Raw genomic sequence first — 19,572 nt, 5'->3', positions numbered from 1 at the left:
GAAGCATCGAATCAGCTAAATCCAGGCTTTTCTTATTGTCGTATTTTGAGATATTTATTCTTCAAAAGAGTGAACACATGTGTGTTTCCGGCTCGTTTTCTGTATGCTAAATTAGGACATTTTCGTCGGCAAAGAAGAAGAAAAGAAAAAAAAAACAAAGAAATTCAAGTAGTGTCCACTCTTGTGACACGTGTAAAGCTTTCACGGAGCTCTCTTATCTGTTTGGTTCGTTTTTTTCTACGGTTAAGGATCTCTTGTTTCTTCACTCTTTTTGCCATAATCTCTGTCACAAATCAGCGAGAGAGAGAGAGAGAGAGCGAGAGTATGGCGACCACACTTCATTGTCTCTCCACACTCCATCTTCTCCCTCGCAACCATTACCCTAAAACCCTCAATTCTCTCAAACCAATCTCCAAACCACAACCCTGCAAAATCCAAGAAAAACCCTCCAATCCCAACGCCCTCCAACTCCTTAAATCATCGTCTCTCCCTCTCGCAGTCGTCGCATTGCCTTTCTTCCTCGACCCACAGGTAACCAAATTTTCTTATTCTAAAAAATCATGTATCAAAATTGGAGACTGAAGGATGACAATGGTCGAAAGTTTCAATCTTTCACATTCAAAAGAAGAACCCAACAGAATCTGATTTTGGATAAAGTTAAGTTTTTTGTTTTTCAAATTTAAAAGGATGCAGCAGCAGTTGGAGGCGAATTTGGGATATTGGAAGGAAGATCGTTCGCGTTGATACACCCAATTGTGATGGGAGGTTTATTCGTATACACTCTAAGGACTGGTTACTTAGGTTGGCAATGGAGACGTGTCCGTACGATCCAGAGCGAGATCAACGAGCTCAAGAAACAGCTTAAGCCAACTCCTGTTTCTCCTGATGGATCCACAGCCATTGATTCTTCGTCTCCTCCTTCTACGACGGAGCTTGAGATCCAACGGCTCACGGCAGAGAGGAAAGAGTTGGTCAAAGGGTCTTATAAAGACAAACACTTTGACGCAGGCTCTGTTTTGTTAGGTTTTGGTGTTTTGGAATCTGTGTTTGGAGGACTTAACACTTATCTTCGTACCGGTAAACTCTTCCCCGGTCCTCATCTTTACGCCGGAGCAGGTAATAAACGATTCTCTCAAGACGTTTTTTTTTTTTTGGGTCATTTCTTTAATTTTAGGCCCTGATTAGTATATTGGAAATTTTATCATTTGAAATCTGAAAATTCGTTTAGCATTTTCTTGTTTACACTCGTACATAACTGGTGAAATTGGAGCTGACGGTGGTGGTTGCAGGGATAACGGTGCTTTGGGCAGCAGCGGCGGCTTTAGTGCCGGCAATGCAGAAAGGGAATGAGACGGCGAGGAATCTACACATTGCGTTGAATGGTCTCAATGTTCTTCTTTTCATTTGGCAAATCCCAACAGGTCTTGATATCGTCCTCAAGGTTTTCGAGTTCACCAAATGGCCTTAAATCATACTGATATTTTGGATTTGTATTATGAGTCTCACTATAAATATATATCCAAATCTTATGCAACTTTTTTTTTGTTTTAAATGGTGAGTTGTAAAAAACATGCAATTAGAGTGAGAAGTAGAATAATGGTAGACTATATGGTTCAATAATACTCTTACCCATCGGGTTTGAGAGTTTGCTTATGATTTTAATGTACATTAAACCTAGTAATTTGATTTAAACATGTTGAAGAATAGAATTCATGCACTCAGCTTTTTACTTTTTCATAATAGCATACATTTTAAATATCTTATTTTCGTACACTTGGATTTGTGAAAACCAAAATTCGAGTTTTGCCTATTAAGTTTCGCATCCACTGTATTCATTACAAAACTTTTTAAAACATTTGGTTTTATACAAAAAAAAAAACAAAAAAAAGACAGAGAGACAAAAGTTTCGTTTAGTTACAGTTAATAAATGAATACTTTGTTCGAAGAAAGCTATACAGTTGAATAGTTGATACCAGTCGTGAAATGTGGTTCTCGAAAGCTATACAGTTGATACCAATCGTGAAATGTGGTTCTCGAAAGCTAAATCAGATACCTTCCCCGTTACATTATTTAATATGTTCTAATAATTTTACTATGACACGACCAAATTTATTTTGCAGATATAAAATGACCTAAGCCATACCAAAATCCAAAACCATTGCATTATCATTTACCAATTAATAATAACACTTGAAAGTGCTGTCCAAAATAAACAAAAACAATTAATGTCGAACCGATCGGGTCGTTCTTGGTACCGTCTCTCTAGCATCGTCCGGCCCACACCACACTCTTCACGCGACCCATCCCCTCCCCGCGACGTCATCCAACCACCACAGTCTCCGACTGCTCCACCTTCACATCCTCCGCCGCCTCAACCCTTGTCCACACCATTACGTCCTCCACCAATAGAAGTCCACGAGGCTAAACCGAGTCCGGTTACATCTTCACGTTCTATAAAACACGAACCACATAAGCCTAGGAACGAACACGAGATCACTCATCGGAAAAACATATCTACGTTATCGGAGGAAACAAACCTCGTACATGAACCAAACAAGGAGGGGCAACAACAATCTGATGACGTCATCATGGGCACACAAAGGCTCATAACCATTTCTGGTGAAAACAAAGGAGCTGTAATGGAGATAATACGGTCACCGTCACCGAGGAAGACACGTGGCATCGGGAAAGGACGGCGACTCCAAAGCAGCAGTGAAGACGACGAAGGAGAGGAGTCAAAGTCAAAGACACATAGCAATAATGGTGGAAATCTACTGATGGATGGTTTTGTGAACAGTAACGTTCAGGTCGTAAATGGCTCCGTCGTTTACAACTCGGCGGAGACTCATTATGATCCCGGCGTTCATCTAAGCCTTTACCGGAAACCTAACTCCGGCAATGGTTTTAGTATCAAGGACCATGGAAATGGCTACAACAGTTCAACCAACTAATCCAAAAACAAAAATTAAAGAAATTATTAGAACGTATGAGAAAATCTGACAAATGGATACGCTACGCCCGATTGTGAAAAATAATATTAATGACTATTATTTCTTAATTGCAGTTTGATATATAATATATTACATGATATAATACTTTGTCAACTCTAGCCCATGTATTTTATGCTGATAAGCCTGAACTGTTTATCAACTCTTGCTCAGACGACCCACATTCAGTTTCACACAAATAAATGATTTATTTCTTTTTGTGTCACTTGGTGGACTAAAATTCGGAAACAAAACTGTTTTACAATATTAATTTAGGCCTTGGAGTACTTATAGGGGAATTATAAGTCCTTGATTATCAATTATGAATTTTTAATCTACTTTTGCCAATGACTTACTTTTACACCTATCCTCAGGTGAATCGGGGCGGCTTGCGAAGTTTGCTTTAAAAAAACTAACAACAACAAGGGACAGCGTATGTCAAATCTTCCACTTATATAAAGACTATCTTTTTATATATTTTGGTTGGGGCAAAAAATTGTGAAAACAACTTCTTAGAATTTTTTTGGTAAAAGTTTTAACAGGTCGATATTTTGAAAATTTAAGGATGCATAGGATTTGATATTTTCCCGAATACATGTATATATATATATATATATATCATATGAAAAAAAAGGATGAAATTATTTCATTATGTTGGATTGATATAGCCTAATGATTACTAGGCTATTTTTCTTTATTTAACATTCTTTATGTTGGATTGATATATCATGTGAATATTTACCATTCTTTATTGCTATTTTTCTTAATTTACGGAATAATAAAATAAAATAATTACATTACTCTTACATTACTGACGATCATTTTTCTGATCAATAGACAGTGGATGAAAGAGTGACATGTCATCGGGGCTTAGTTCGTGTTCAAGCAAAGATCGTTTCCCATAATTGCTGAGTTGTAATCAATATTCCATAGTATTAATTAAGTTTTCCTAAGATAATAACATTCAAACGAGGAAATTAAGTTTTATTATTAGGATAGAAAACTATACTACACAAGTCGTAATAACTTTTTTGTTCTGTTACGTCCACAATTAAAGTAATTATTAAAGTTTTCATTATATTTACAATATATCACTCCTCACACCACCAAACACGTCACGTATCAAGTTGTTAGTTCAAATAATATAAAAGCTTCATAGCCTTTCTTATTTTCCTTTTCCTTTAGTTTCTTTTTTCTTTCTTTACTGCTTTGCATTAGCATTTAGCACACTAATTTCTTTTACATTCAGTTTATTATAATCTTATCACCCGTTTAAACTGCGCCTGCAGCGCAATTTAGCAGTAAGAGGATTAGCCATCTCACACGAGAGCCTCAGTTTCTCGGACAGGTCAACGGTCTTATCATCGGACGGTGCAAGCCATACGAACTCGTGCAAGAGTGTCGCGATCCAATACGTAACGGTAGACAAACCCAGATTCTTTCCCGGGCAGACCCGACGACCCGACCCGAACGGTGCAAGCCTCAGATCCGACCCGAGAACCGAGAACTCAGCCTCACCTTCCTTCGCCACAAACCGTCCCGGGTTAAACTCCAACGGATTTTCCCACACGTGTGGATCTTGCGCTATGGCCCACATGTTCACCATTGCGGTGGTCCCCGCCGGCACACGACGACCGTCGATGATCGTATCTGTGATTGCTAAACGGGACCACGACAGAAGTGGACCTGGCGGGTGAAGCCTTAGCACTTCTTTGACCACAGCCGTCAGATATGTCAGAGACGCCACGTCAGATTCTTCGACGGCTCTTGATCTTCCAACTATCTTATCAAGCTCATTGTGAACCGTTGATTGAATATCTGGATGAAGGACCATCCTAGCAAGAATCCACTCGATCAGAACAGCCACCGTATCAGTTCCTCTGAATATCATTTCCTGTTAAAACCCACAAATTGAGAGAATACTTTAGAACCTTTTTTCTTGTCAAATTACTACTTAAAATAGAATTTAATCTTGATAATTTTAGTTGATCGTCAATAAAGTACAATAAAAATGATTTTCTGCGTCTATATTTAGTAAAAATAAATAAAAAGCTACGTGTACATACCCATAGTACGGCAACGATATCCGGATCGGATAATTGATCAGGACCATCAAGAGAGAGCAATACGTCAACGAAGTCACTCGGTGAGTCACGAGTTTGATCACGGTGGTCAGAGATGATACGGTTCACAAACCGGTTCACTTTCGGTACGAGATTGGTGCATCTTGACCGGATTCTCTGAGGATCAAATTCAAATAACCAGGGGAGATGATCGGTCCAGTTAAGTGTTGCGAGTAAATCATAACCTTCTTCGACCAACCCACGAAGCTCATTCACTTCATCGTGTTCTTGCTCAAGCTCGTATTCTTTCCCGAAAACAGAGCACATCATGTTATTAAGCGACGCCGTTTTGATCAAGTCACGAGCAAAACAGAATCCTTCGTTGCTACTCTGTTTTGCGAGACACCTCACAATCTGATTCGCGATCACACGTCTCTGCGTCTCGGAGCGTTTAATCTGTTTCGGGCTGAAAAGATGATTAGACGCGATTCGCCTCAGGGTTCGCCAGTAAACGCCGTAAGGCGCGAATCCGATAGCCCGGTTAAACATAAGGGAGTACGCTGATTCCTTAACCGGCCGGTCAGCGAAAACAGGGCTGTTTAAAATCTCTTTAGCTACATCAGGATCGCACGTGACGATCACGCGAGTATCTCCCAAGCTAAACGCCATTAGCCGTTTCGCTCCGAATCTCTCTGCGGTTGCGGCTATGCAGCGGTGAGCTAAAGCGTTGGACATAAGAGACATGCTTCCGACAAAAGGTAAGCCTCTTGGTCCGGGAATCACGGTGGTTCGGTGACGACGGTGGATGAAGTATTTTCCCCAGGCGGGTCCTCCCGGGTGAGACCAGAAGAAGAGAGAGACAGCGAGACAAGCTAGGGAGGCCACGAGGAGAGACAAAGCGAGATTGGTTTGAGTCAGGGAGCTACATTTGGATAAGAGGGCGAAAAGTAAGCTGCTTGTGTCAAGCTTGGTGGCCATGGAAGTACAGGAAAGAAAGACAGAGAGAGAGAGGGAGAAAGGAGAGTGGCTTTTGCTGTGGGTTTTAAGATGAAACGCTTCCTTCAGGTATTTATATAGAAAAACATTGGACGTTCCTCTTGTTAATTGTTAATTATTATTATTTCAAAAACTATAATTTATTTCATTTATTCAATTGTTTTATATTTCAAGGGGAATGTTGTCTTTTATACTAGGGATCTATTTTATTAATGATCTTTTGTGTGTACTTCATTCTGTTTTTTTCTTCTTAATTATGGGGTGATCCAGAATTTTACATTTCATTTAATTCCCCATAATAATTATATCATAACATCTTTTCAATTTTTTTTTTAACATTGGTAGTATTATACTTTTTTTATTTATATCTTTGGGCAAGTTTCCGTTTGCTTGCGTTTTTGAAATATACAATATACAAAATTTGAGCTTGTAACCTTTTTTTCATTTTAAAACTTTTCTTGTTAGTTTCATTTATTTTTCAGGTGTAAGAAAGTAAGAGCAGGATAATATATATATATATATATATATATATATAATAGTAATAGATGAACAGGCAGAACAGAAAAACATATATATTGTTAGGGTTTTTGCTAAAAATAACCCAAAACTTGATTTTGAATATAAAAGTAGACCTCTGAAAAAACATTTAGCAGATATAACCTACAGGTATAGTGAAAAGACCATTTAATCTTGTATGAGTAAACAAAAAACAGATGTCCTAATTACCGTTTTCTCCCTGACGAAGTCTACTAAAATAAAACTGAAGTCTACTAGTAGACTTCATTTTATCTAAATGAAGTCTACTAAGTAATTAAATCTGTAAATTTAATTTTAAAATTTAGAAAAAATTATTTTGGTATCAGAATTACATTCATAAATTCCGTAATTGTAACACAAATGTACATAAATTATTTTTTCATATTGATAAATGGAAATTTTTGTTTTTAAATTAAGAAGAAGAAAATCTATTATTTAGGTTTTAAAATTTGTAGACTTCTATATTGAAGTCTGTTAAACCGAATAAATTAACTTAACCAAAATTTAAACCAAATTAAACCAAAATTGAACAAAAAAATAGCTATTTTAACCGAAATTTAAACCAAAATTGAATAAAAATAAGTTTTCTTAACCAGAAAAACTTACCGTATATAAACTAGTTCTATAGCAAATAAACCCTAATTTTATCCCAAAGAAACTTTCGAGAAAACGGCGCTCTCTCAGGCTCTCTTGCCGTTGGCATCGCTCGTCCTTGTTCTGCCTCAGCGTAAGATGCAGTTCTGCAGCCGGCTTCTTCGATTAATTTGCTATTTTTGCAGGAAGATTTCGATGTTTGCTTCAGTTAAAGGTAAGCCTTCTGGGATTTGTTTCAATTAGGGAATTTGGTTTATAATACTGTTCATCTTCTTCTTTATCTCTCTGTGTGATTTGATGAAATCTACGGTATCATGCTGTAGTAATAATACTGAATTAGTTTTGCTTTTGTTTCTGCAACAACAACAGTAGGAGATCCGGTGCTCACCACCACCAGTTTACTCTCCCCCTCCACCACCACCACCGCCAGTCCATAACATTTTTCTCTGCTGTTTGATATCTTCAATCAACCAGGGATCTAATAACATACTAACACGTAGTATTAGTATGTACTAGTGTATCTTTGTGATCTAGGTTGGTAATACTTTGATTACTATAATAGTATTATTGATTACTTTTGTATTTGTGATAATTAATACAGTGTTCTGATAGTGTTATGCAATGTCTCTCAACCCAGAATGATGTATATATATTGAAACAAATCAGTCTAAAACAATACGTAGAAACAATTACATTTCTTGGCTGGCATAGGAATGGGATGATAATAAGCTGTAAAAATGATCGAAACTCTTGAATGCACATAACAAAATACTCAAATGTGTCCAAGATAATGTTTTAAAATTAGCTTATGTCACTTTAATTACTTGTGTACTATAACTGTTAACTTGCAAACAAGAATACAAAAGCATTACTTACACAAGTTCTCATCTATCATTCTCTATAAACAATATTTTGTGATAAAACACAAAAAAACCATATTAGCAAACAAAATTATGAGCCATATTATTGCAAAAACGTAAGTAACAATAGAAATATCTATTGGTCATCATTTGTAATAAGCATAAGTGTATTGGTCATGTTATGTATTTTTATCACCTAAGACAACACATTATATCTAAAGCCACATAAAAGAACATTAGTAGACTACACGACAAAGTCTACTTTGATAAACTAAGTACCTAAAAAATCGAAACTTCTGATTCAACAATAAATATCCAATGAAATAAAATAAAATTCACTGGGTAGTTCAATCACTTACTAAGAAGCAATTCTAAACAAAAAAAATTGAAAAATAGTTTAAAAATTTGCTTAAAACACGTTTTTTAAAAAACGTCAAAAGTAGACTTCTAAAGCATACTTCGAATGTAGACTGGAGGAGAAGTCTACTTTGATAAGCTAAGTACCTAAAAAATCAAAACTTGTGATTCAACAATAAATATCCAATTAAATGAAATAAAATTCAATGGATAGTTCAATCACTTACTAAGAAGCAGTTCTGAACCAAAAAATTTGAAAAATAGTTTATACATTTGCTTAAAACGCGTTTTTAAAAAAACATGGGAAAGTAGACTTCTATAGTAGACTTCAATTTTAGACTGGAGGAGAAGTCTACTTTTTCATCGAGAAGTCTACTAATGAAGTTTACTTAAAAAAAGGTCATTTTTGCAATTGACCAATCTGTTGACTTTTCCTTCAGTAGACTTCAAGAGTAGACTTTAGGCAAAAAAGGTTACTTTAGCAATTGACCAATGCGTTGACTAACATAGTAGACTTCTATTATAGACTTCATGTAAGAGTAGACTTCTCTGGCAGTCTACTTTTGAAGTCTACTTTTTAAATAGAAGTCTACGGAACAAAATAGGTTATTTTTGCAATTGAATTTTTTTAGTAGACTTCACGATGAAGTCTACTCAAAAAAAGATTCCTTCCAAGTTTGACCGAACACAATAAGTAGACTTCACAAAGAAGTCTACAGTCTACAAGAAGTCTACAGTCTACAGTTTGTAGACTTCTTTGGGAAGTCTACTGAAGTTTTTTGGGATTTTAAAATTTTTTTAATTTTTGAAAAACAGAAGTCAAACACTAAAATGACCTATACGTTTTTGGTCAAACTACAAAAGTAACTTTAAAGTAGACTTCGTATGCAGACGTAAGCAGTAGACTTCATACGGAAGTCTAAATCAATAAGTCAAAATACGGTCAACTACAAAAATAACCTCTTTTCTTTAGTAGACTTCTTGAGCCTTCAAACGAAGTCTACTAAGCTTTTTTTGTTTTCAAAGGATGTCGAGTAGACTTCTCGTGAAGTTTAACGAAGTCTACTTTTAAAAAGTCAATTGCAAAAAATAACCTTATGTTGACTAGTAGACTTCAGTATACTTCACGAGAAGTCTACTTTCGCGATATGAAAACTAAAATATGGAGAAATTGAAGTGCGATGATTACTTTTTACAAAATTGAGCTCGGGCTACAGTTCTTTTAAACACCCAGAACTCATAATATCACCAAAATAAGTAACCCAGATGTTAAGTAACCAGAAATCACCGAACATGCATGACTTTTGGCATTGTAACTTAGCCCAGATGTTTTGGAGAAGAAATTATGAAAGAATGAGGAAGGTTATGAGTGAATGAGCTTAAATATTTACTTATTACAGCTTTAAAATTGGTTGATAAGCATTTATTCCATTTTCATGGTTGTTCATGGTGGTTGAAGGTATTGAAGACGATGGCTTTTTCGTAATTAAAAAGTCTTTAGAAGGTCCAAGAAGACTTTAACCAATTAAAGAAAAATCGAATTATTAGATGTATAATGACATTTTCGTTAATAGTTTAAGTGGGAAGGATAAAATTGTGAGAAAATGACAAAAGTTGGAGAGAGAAAAAAAAAGAGGTTAGTTTTGTGTTTAATTTTGAAATATGGGTTAAATCTGAAACTTCCCTATATTGTTTGACAAACAAAAAAACATAAGAGCAAAATATTTTGAAGGTAACGTATCAAATTCTTCGTTATTTTAAGTTTACCAAAACTAATGTTGTATGAATTATGTGGGTAGTACTAATTATTATAATTGATTAAACATAAACCAAATCCAGATTTTATTTTACATACTTTTTTGAGAAAAGCGAGACCTTTCAGCCACAAGAAAAAAGGTTGATCAAATACATTGAATTAATAAGCTCTTTATTCACCAATCTATTAGACATATACACATCAAACTTACAAGTGCAAAAATTAAAAGTGACTAAGATTTCACACCACTTACAAAACTTATCGTTTTATAAAACTAAAACGTAAGCTCTTCATATAATGGATTTGACTGTAAAATGAATGTTCATTTCGGTAAAATATTGAAAAAAACGTTATATCAAGAAAGGTGTAAATGTATGCAGACATCAATTAACTTAACTTCTCGTGTCCGTTAAATAAAACTGATGGAACTTTGTAGAGTCACTCTTGTGAATTCATTCATTGTTTCTGTAAATTGCATTCTTAATCAGTTTTTGTTTGTAACTAATCTTAAGTAGTTGAATTACCTTATATTATAAATATATGTATATACATATATTAGCTTACACATTTATTCATTTTCTACAGATTCAACGTGATAGCTATAAGTTTCGGAATTAATCTTATTGCGTGTTTTATATAACTTAAAACAACGTTTAATTAGTTATACTTATGACACCCATCAAAATACGTAAATCTTGGTCCAGATAAATATAATTTCGATCAGAGCATACGACGTCGAGTTTTTGATATTGATACTAGATTATTATTTGTTAAGGAAAAAAATACATCGTATAATATGTTTGTTGCACGGTGCACTATATATGTATACATATTAGACATATCATAGCCGTTGAGACTTCATTTAACGGTTTAGCGCCGAAATGAACTCTATGCAGTGCAGGTTACGTAATTTGTGATCCATCACATGACGTCATCATCGAAGAGATCTTTAGTTTAGTTATTTATGCTTTGTGTTACTGCTCTATATAAAATCATAGAAGTCAATTAATCAGAGAATTTGCAGAAGATACTAAGCATATAACGTTATAAAATATATACCGAATATTCAAAGTATTTAGACTATATATAGACTATGATCCAGTGGAATGAAATAATCGTCAACAATAAATTGCTCCTGTGTATACATACTTAGTTTGGATTACTATATTTCCCAATAATTTTAATTATTTAAAGTTGAATAGTTCTTTGATTAGTTTATTTTACTAGATTAGCCTGTTGACACTTTCGACCTATTTTTATTCATCGAAGACGTGGGGGCAATCAAGAACTCGAACAATGATTTGTACACATCTGTCCTTTTATACTCTTTATTATTGTTCTTATTGTTATAATCATATATTATATTATCATTTTAAAACGACTAAATTATTCTTTTATCATTTGAAACAGATTAATATCTATAATCTAAATTGGATAGACTTATCTAGGAGACAATGGCCCGCTAAGTAATATATAGTAGTACTTTATATGTAATATATATATATATATGTAATATATATATATATAATCAGTTACCAATGGTCCGTCTAATACTCCAGTCGATTGTCATATTTCCGATGTCCAAATATATCTATGATATGAGACAATAATAAAACAGTACATACAATAAAACTCAAATGTCATTTTTCGTCAAATGGTAAATCTTACCCCATACCCGCTAATTATACTGAAGTTCGAATCAATAACATGGGTCGCGTCAACTATAATTAAAAAAACGAGTAGAAACTAGAATGCAACATTAAACTCAAGTGCGAGAAAGGCGATGTTTAATTAGATTTTAGTATATCCAGACAAAGATTCCAAAAGAAATACTTTTGTGACCAACATTCTTTATGATTATATAAATGATAGCAATTATTTATATGAATAATTTAAGCAAATTGTGATTTGATTAAAGGCTTAATATAATAAACGCCAAAAAATGATTAACATAGAAACTATACAAATAAGTATTACATTTATAAAATAAACAAATAAGTATTATTCTCTCTGTTTTATAATATTAAATCTTTTCATTTTACAAAATGTTTTACAAGTTTTTCTGAATATTTTAATGTTATTTGATGTTTTTTTTTCACTTTGAAATTTATTTTTATGATTGATTGAATTATGTCTTTAAGTAAAATATATTATATGGAAAAGAAGAAATAGTAAAGAACCATGTATTGACCTTTAGGTAAGGGTTTAAGACACAAATTGACTTTGTTCTTTTTGGTCACATATAGATTATGTGGATCATTGTTGTCGGTTATAATACTGAGTGGCGTGGTGCAGTGCACAGAACTGCGCCTCATAATCTTCAGCCGTTGGATCTCGTTTTAAATCTCGATTATCATGAACCTCTTTACTCGGTTTTAAGCTACGTGTTAAGTTCATGCAAAACGTCCGCACAGCTTGTTCGTCGAGGGATCTGGAGGATGGTGGGTTAATTTTAGAAATGCAAACTTGGAGTGTCTTCGAGAGTGTAATACCAAAAAAAAGAGAAAAAAAGTGTATAATTTGAATCAATCAGACAACTCACATGACTCGTATCCATCTGGTCACCCCCAAATTGGCTCGCTGTTAAAGGTTATAACTTATCGCTGTTAAGTACTTGCCAATGCCTTTTATCGACGGTTATAACTTATAACTGTCTGATCGAAGTATAAAAGGTGCGTAACTTGATCCAGTTAACAGCTACGAAGTTTGTGTTCATCTATATATGTATATATGTCTTGTTAAATAATCCAATCTGTTTCATATTATTAGTCATATTCATATATATATAAAGGTTTTTCACACATATTAAGAAAACAATTCAATTTACTTTGAAATCTCACATAATATTTTACCAAAAAAAAAAGTTTGAATTTGACATAAATAGTTCTCAATTATATATGTCGATACTTTTCCCCAATTATACACAGCTTGTAGATTTCCTCGAGTCAAAATTTAGACATCTTTCAGGTTATCAAAAACAATATGGATATAAATAATTGGGTTAGTATAACTCTTTGTATATTTGCATTATCAATATGCAATATTTTTCAACAAAAAAAACTTACAAAAAATTAAGACATCTTTCAGGTTATCACAAACAATATGAATATATCGAGTTAATATAATTCTTGAATAGTTGCATTATCAATATGCATTTTGTTTTTGTTTTCGGCATATCAATATGCAATATTTGACCGAGCAATTGATAATAAGGTGAGCAATTGATAATAAGGTGAGAACCGAAGACTGGAGATGAATTGCGTCAACAAATAAAGATGCAGATTGCAACGTTCCACCCAATAACTACTATTCATAAGAACATATTGAGAGACATGTTATTAGATAATCTCCACTAGCCAATTTTCGCCTGTGCCATATAACTAATTACCATCAACAAATATGGAAACATATGGACCAACGTTAAATTTAAAGTAAACGTTTTGTCATCATCTAAAAACGAGAGGACATCATTGCAATTATGTCCATTAATTTGTCCGAAAGATGTCAATTTATTAGGGGGACACGTCCCAATTTATAGAACTTAATGTTACATGATAAATGTGTGTTCGTTGCCCTTTTAGAAGGGGCAAATTAATCTAAATCGTTGTTAAATGTTTTCCTGTCTAATTTCATTTTCACTGTGGACCATGATTTCATTATTTGCAAGTGTGAATATATAATAATCATAAATACGTTAAGGTAGATTATAGGTTATTGATTATTACTTTATTAGCCAACACTAACCAGTAAGTAGTAACCACTTTAGTCTCTAGTTGAACAATAGTTTATTGATCTGTTATGATTCTAATTCGAAAGCCATACATATATGTGCAAACTGTTTTATTATATTGTTACTTTAGAACTGTTAAAATTTATACTAGTTGAAATTAGTGTTATTGTTTTATTATATTGTTTTGTCAACAAGCTATAAAATGATGATCACAAAACTACCAATACCGGAAAAATCAGGATATTCATAGTCAAGTTGGTACACGGATAGCATAAGAAGCAAAATTATATTTCAACTGGGGTTTGGTGGGTAAGCTATATAATTAACAAATTTGTGTAAAACGATATACTTTTACAAAAGGTGACTAAATCAGCGAGCAAATTGCACGGATTCCCTAATTTGTTGGTGATATGATTACATAATCATATATATGATTAGATAGTGATTCAACTATTTAAACCAAGAACTATATGTCTTTCAAAGGGTAATTAGCTTTTGTTGTTATATATAACATATGATATCTTAGTGGACCGTCGTAGCTAGGTACACATCATCCTTGTACTTTAGAAAGTTGGCTAATCTTTTGCATATATTAATGCCAATTGATTGATTTCTCAATTAATGTGGGAATATTAATCTTAGAGATATAAAATAATCTCTTGATTTGGTTTTAATATCCGATCAAATAATTTTTTTTTTTTTTGAAAGATCAAGGAATATTGGATCCAACCATATCATAAATATTATATAATATTAAGCATATACAGTATTTTGTTCTCTGTAATATATGTTATCATTTTTTATATTGAAACTATGTATCTAACATTTATGCAATGTTTTTTTCTTTTTCTTTTTTGCAATGTTTTATTCTAAAACCGTGTTCATATTTGGTTGTCCATTAATCAGTACCTTTTTTCACAAATTTTTAGGTTTTCTATTCGTTACAGTTATATTTTGTCTACATTTAATACAGCTTGAGTCCTATATGAAGCTAGTGGAAACATACAATAATATAAATTATATTTAGACGTAAATATGTAAAAAAAGAAAGATGCAAATACTTTTGCTGCAGATTTTTTTATAGAATATATTTACGGATTTGTTAGATATCAAAGGACACCAATTCAAAATTCAAAAACGTTGAGTTTGGACAAAAATAAACCATCATTAAATTAATCAGCTATAATGGAAAAATATTAGTTAGTGTTATTGCTATTCACTCATCATGTTATACGTATACAGTATACTTATAGGTGGGAATATATTTGCTAACATATCATAGATTTAGTGTGCATGTATACCCTTAAGACTATACGATGCAGTTATTTATAACGTATGATTGAAATACACGCGCACCATAAAAAAATACAAAATTAGCTTAATTAGAACGTGTAAAACCTCACAAGACACCCGTTCCTTGGTGCTAACACAACATGCATGGTTTTCAAAACATAAACTCGAACGACGAATGAAAAAAGAATGAAAAGTTGAGGAAGAATGTATTTCATACGTTCGATACAGAAATTTCCTTAAATTAACAACACTTTTAGTTTACAAGTTGCAGAAAAATAAAAATATCGTCTCAATGATGGCCAAATAATGAAATATATGTGGGGGCAGAGAGGAAGGAGGGGGGCAGCTGCCCTCTATAAGATATAGAAATATTTTGTATCGTCGTCATTGATTTAACAAAAGGTTTTGATGGTCCAAGTGGTGAATTCTCTTCTTTCATGGTCCAAGCGGATATTATATATATATATATATATATATTCGATGGCCTAACCCACTTTTGCTTAGCTTGAATTATAATGGATTCGATGATCTATGCAATCTTATTCACAAAATTTCATATCGTTCCAAATCACTGTTTGAGGTTTATCATATAACCTTTACTACCGAGTCATATATATTCGGAATTTGAAAATCAATTAAAATCAACAACATGTCGAATCTTGGAGTTGAATCAGAAACTTTCGACAGTCTTTATCACTAGAAAAAGCAAAAAAAAGTAATATAACATAAAGAATCTTGAACTTTGGAGTTTATCAAAGTAGAAAAACAACTAATCAACCTACATCCGTATTAACCAAAAATAAGAATGTATGTTAATTTATATAGTAGGTCAAATTCCCTCTTTTTATAGTAGGTCAAATTGCTCATTTCCCACCACAGATATTTGTGTTATTTCTATTTGTACAAAACACGCAAATATATTTTCATCTAGTAAAAGGCTCATTTACTGAGAGTCTAGCCACGTCAAAATGTGTAAGTTTTTAGACTTTAATAGTGGTTTTAATATGTTATTCACTTATTTATCCAATGTAGAGCAATAGTGGCCCAAGATCTCGAATCGATTCGAAGATTAAAAAAAAAAAGAAAAAAAAAGAAGAAGTCATAGAGGTGAATAAGTGATGATCAGTCTGAATCTGAGGGTACATAAGCTTCGGTTTCACTATCTTATAATGGGATTTAGCCTTTCCCCTAACTTCCCGGCACTTAAAAAGACCTCTCCTTGCTCCAGCGCACGGCGTCGTTTAGTTGAAGATTTATTTTATGGGCTTAAAGGCCCATAATGGATTTTGGAACCAAAACGAAGCGCCGTAAGATAGAAGGCAATATATAGTTAGGGTTCTGGATTCTATTTAGCACAGTCGCCGGCGGGAGACTTAAAAGAAAATAAGAGTTTCTATTTGTGACTAAAATTCTCTGTTTTTGGTTAGTTACAAGGATAAACCTGTTTTCTTTTTTCCTCTCTCTTTTATACATCGTTTAAAGTATCCGCAGTGATGTCTCGTCCACCACCAAAAAGTTGCAGAGTTCTTAAAGTATACAAATCAGAAAGTTATTGGTTGCCAATTAGGCCAAGACTCAACCTTATGGAGCTATACAATATTACCTTGAGTCAAAATCACCTTGTTGTCAGAAACGTAGAACGCTATCGCATCTGGATGGACCAAAAGTGAACCTTTGAATCTTTGGAGGACAGAGCAATATTGTTAAAACATGGAAACTGATTGATACCTTGGAAAAAGATTAAAACATGGAAACTAGTTTCTTCCAGGTCATAGCCATAAGCCAATCATGTCGGTTTGGAATCAGATAAATGTGCAATTACACATGAACGATAAGGATCATAGTCTGATTGATTATCACTTCACCAGCTGTTTGGCAACAAGCCACCAAAAAAAAAAAGTGAAAATGCAGTCTATTTCTAAGCTTTAACCCCGATTCTAAGTTTGATTCCGAATTCCTGAAATGATAGAAATTCAAATGAACGTGAACAATTATGCGGTACAGAACAGAAGTCAGAAGAAGTATGTGTCTTAGAAACTTAGTACCTGGAGCTTGTTCTTCCGGTGACAGGATTGGTTAAACAACTTTTCTTACTCAACCGTCTGCGCATAAAGACATAAGCTGACGCCACTAATAACTAGAAAGCATATGACAGGAGAATCAGTGCAATTACAAGAGACAAATGATTTCTAAAAAGACATGGAAAGCCGAATTGTATTCAATAAACAGCGAAGAGTTTATTCGATCCTGATAAACCGAACAAATGCTGCATATTCAAGAGCTCTCCATTCTCTTATGTGAATCTAAAACGATGTTTATTGTCCCTACTCATTGGCTGCAATGCACTATCCACAAAGTACTGAAATAAAAAATGCTCGCACAGTTGAAGAAAGTGAAACTGACCTCGGTGATATCATCAATCGTGTGTGACTTCAATTGAATGTTTGCGGATTTTTTTTTTTTCAAATATTTAGCTTAAGTAAATGCCCTCCTCCTTCCCATCTTCTCTTTCTTGGGTTTAGAGTTTATCAATTTCAGTGTCATTTAAACCCGGTTCGGTTAACTAAAAAACGCGGTTTGGTACGAAACTATTGTTTGTTACTAAACTAAACTCGGCACCCTGATGCTAAACTCTTAAAACAGAAACAGCGTTTTCCAATCTACTGAACTTTATTCCAATTTTATAAAATCGTCAACTATAACATACCTTATACATAATGTTGCAAGAAAAAGAAAATTTATTTTTCTTCAACACAAATCTACAAAGCTGTACACACTCTTTCTCTTCATTCATGCTTTTTTTATGACCAAAAATCCCACCAAGGGTAGTTGCTGCTAGATTGGTTTAAAAGAGAATCAGAATTGAAACCTCTCCAATCATCAGATGAAGTCAAGCAACTATCATCAGCTTGTTCTACAATGTTCATGAGCTCATGATTTGTCTCTTCCTCGAATCCAAAGTACTCTGTCTTAATGTCGTCATTACACATCACAACCCCTTGATTTAGCCTAACTTCTAGCTCACACTTTCCATTATCTGACTCTGTGCTGCTGCTTAGAGCCACTCCTTGATCACCACAATACTCAGGATGATGCCTTTCTTCTTTTGACGTTTGCATCTCTTCATTTAGTCTCTGCAACTGCACGTAGAGTTCAATGAAAGACTAAATCAGGTAACAAAATTCATCAATCATATTTTCCTTGCTTCTATAATCTTTTTTATATATCGATGTTTTGTCACCCTGATCTTCCCCTGAAACATTGTATTAACCGTCTAATATATATTTTTATAAGAATATATGCAAAAATATTATATTTATTTAAAAAGAATATGCAAAAATAATTTAAGGAAAATAACATATCAAATTGTCATTAGATCAATTTGTTCAATTTGCGTTTCAATTTTATAATTAATTAATGAAAAAGATATCAATAGAATTATTTACCTCAGAGACCAGTGCCTGCTTTTCTTTCTTCATGATTTCAAATTGTGAAGCCAAATTATTGTAATTGGCTCTAAGAATGCTATACTCTTTCTCAAGCTGTTTAGATTTCCAACGAGCCCTCTTGTTCTGAAACCATATCGCCACTTGTCTTGGTTGCAGCCCTAGCTCTTGAGCTAACTGCACCTTCTTCCTCGGCTCGAGCCTCGTCTCGGACTCGAATATAACCTCAAGTGACTTGATCTGTTCCTCACTAAACCTCTTCTGATTATTGCTCTTCTTCATCTTCTTCTTATTCATGGTCATGCCACTATTAATCTCGCTGAAGCGGCAATTGAAAAGGCCTCGTTCTTCCATGGTTTTCAACAGATCTTGGAAGTTTCTTGGTTTTGACAAGGAGAGAAGATTTGGGATTTTATTTTGTTTAGAATATCTGTGTTAGTGATATTGGCCTCTTTATATATGTTAGAGTTACTGTGCGTGTTGGTTGTGTGGAAAATGTTTTTTGTTGCAAAAAGGCTAAATTTCATTATTTAACCAAGAAAATAATAATCATTTTTCTGACCTGCAAACTATTGGTATAACTCTAGGTTAAAATATAGCTCCAGAATTTGTGGCTCGACACGAGTTATCTCATGTCTCTTTCAGTTTGAGTCGTATTTCGTTTCGATGTGAACTAATCATCTAACTACTGATAATATTTTCCAACTATTTTATTTTTAGTTTTCAAGATTAATATTAGCTGGTCTAATGAAAGTCTTGTTTAGCAACATTTATTCCGTCTAGACTTCTTCACATAAATGCTCAATTCGTTGTGTATCGTTTTGTTCGACTATGTGTTACCTTTGTAGAAAGTTTAATATACTAAAAATATATAAAGAAAATGCAATTTTTTTCTATAGATCTCTGCCAGCTTATATGATCATTGTACTATGTTCAAACACGCAGATTAATAT

At 33.7% G+C, this 19,572-nt stretch overlaps 4 protein-coding genes across 4 annotated transcripts; 2 read left to right on the top strand and 2 right to left on the bottom strand.

Moving 5' to 3' along the window:
- The first annotated feature begins 250 nt into the window (after positions 1 to 250).
- Positions 251 to 1,709, top strand: LOC18020311. Its single transcript, XM_006402371.2, has 3 exons — positions 251 to 531; positions 687 to 1,116; positions 1,290 to 1,709. The coding sequence occupies exons 1-3, from the start codon at positions 325 to 327 to the stop codon at positions 1,466 to 1,468; spliced, it is 816 nt and encodes a 271-aa protein (XP_006402434.1). The 5' UTR covers positions 251 to 324; the 3' UTR covers positions 1,469 to 1,709.
- A 516-nt stretch (positions 1,710 to 2,225) lies between these two features.
- On the top strand, positions 2,226 to 2,951 carry LOC18020310 (protein translocase subunit SecD). The gene has a single exon (XM_006402370.2). The coding sequence runs from the start codon at positions 2,226 to 2,228 to the stop codon at positions 2,949 to 2,951; it is 726 nt and encodes a 241-aa protein (XP_006402433.1).
- A 1,012-nt stretch (positions 2,952 to 3,963) lies between these two features.
- LOC18020309 (cytochrome P450 78A9) lies at positions 3,964 to 6,081 on the bottom strand. The gene is made up of 2 exons (XM_006402369.2): positions 5,054 to 6,081; positions 3,964 to 4,881 (listed from the first exon to the last, which is right to left on the bottom strand). Exons 1-2 carry the CDS (start codon positions 6,026 to 6,028, stop codon positions 4,252 to 4,254), a joined length of 1,605 nt encoding a protein of 534 aa, XP_006402432.1. The 5' UTR covers positions 6,029 to 6,081; the 3' UTR covers positions 3,964 to 4,251.
- An 11,812-nt stretch (positions 6,082 to 17,893) lies between these two features.
- On the bottom strand, positions 17,894 to 19,041 carry LOC18020308 (homeobox-leucine zipper protein ATHB-12). The gene is made up of 2 exons (XM_006402368.2): positions 18,620 to 19,041; positions 17,894 to 18,313 (listed from the first exon to the last, which is right to left on the bottom strand). The coding sequence occupies exons 1-2, from the start codon at positions 18,971 to 18,973 to the stop codon at positions 17,975 to 17,977; spliced, it is 693 nt and encodes a 230-aa protein (XP_006402431.1). The 5' UTR covers positions 18,974 to 19,041; the 3' UTR covers positions 17,894 to 17,974.
- Between the last annotated feature and the right edge of the window lie 531 nt (positions 19,042 to 19,572).

Source organism: Eutrema salsugineum, unplaced genomic scaffold (genome assembly GCF_000478725.1).
Source record: "Eutrema salsugineum unplaced genomic scaffold, Eutsalg1_0 scaffold_19, whole genome shotgun sequence".
Taxonomy (NCBI): domain Eukaryota; kingdom Viridiplantae; phylum Streptophyta; class Magnoliopsida; order Brassicales; family Brassicaceae; genus Eutrema; species Eutrema salsugineum.
Note: the sequence above shows the minus strand (reverse complement) of the source record. Positions and strands in the feature narration are given on the sequence as shown.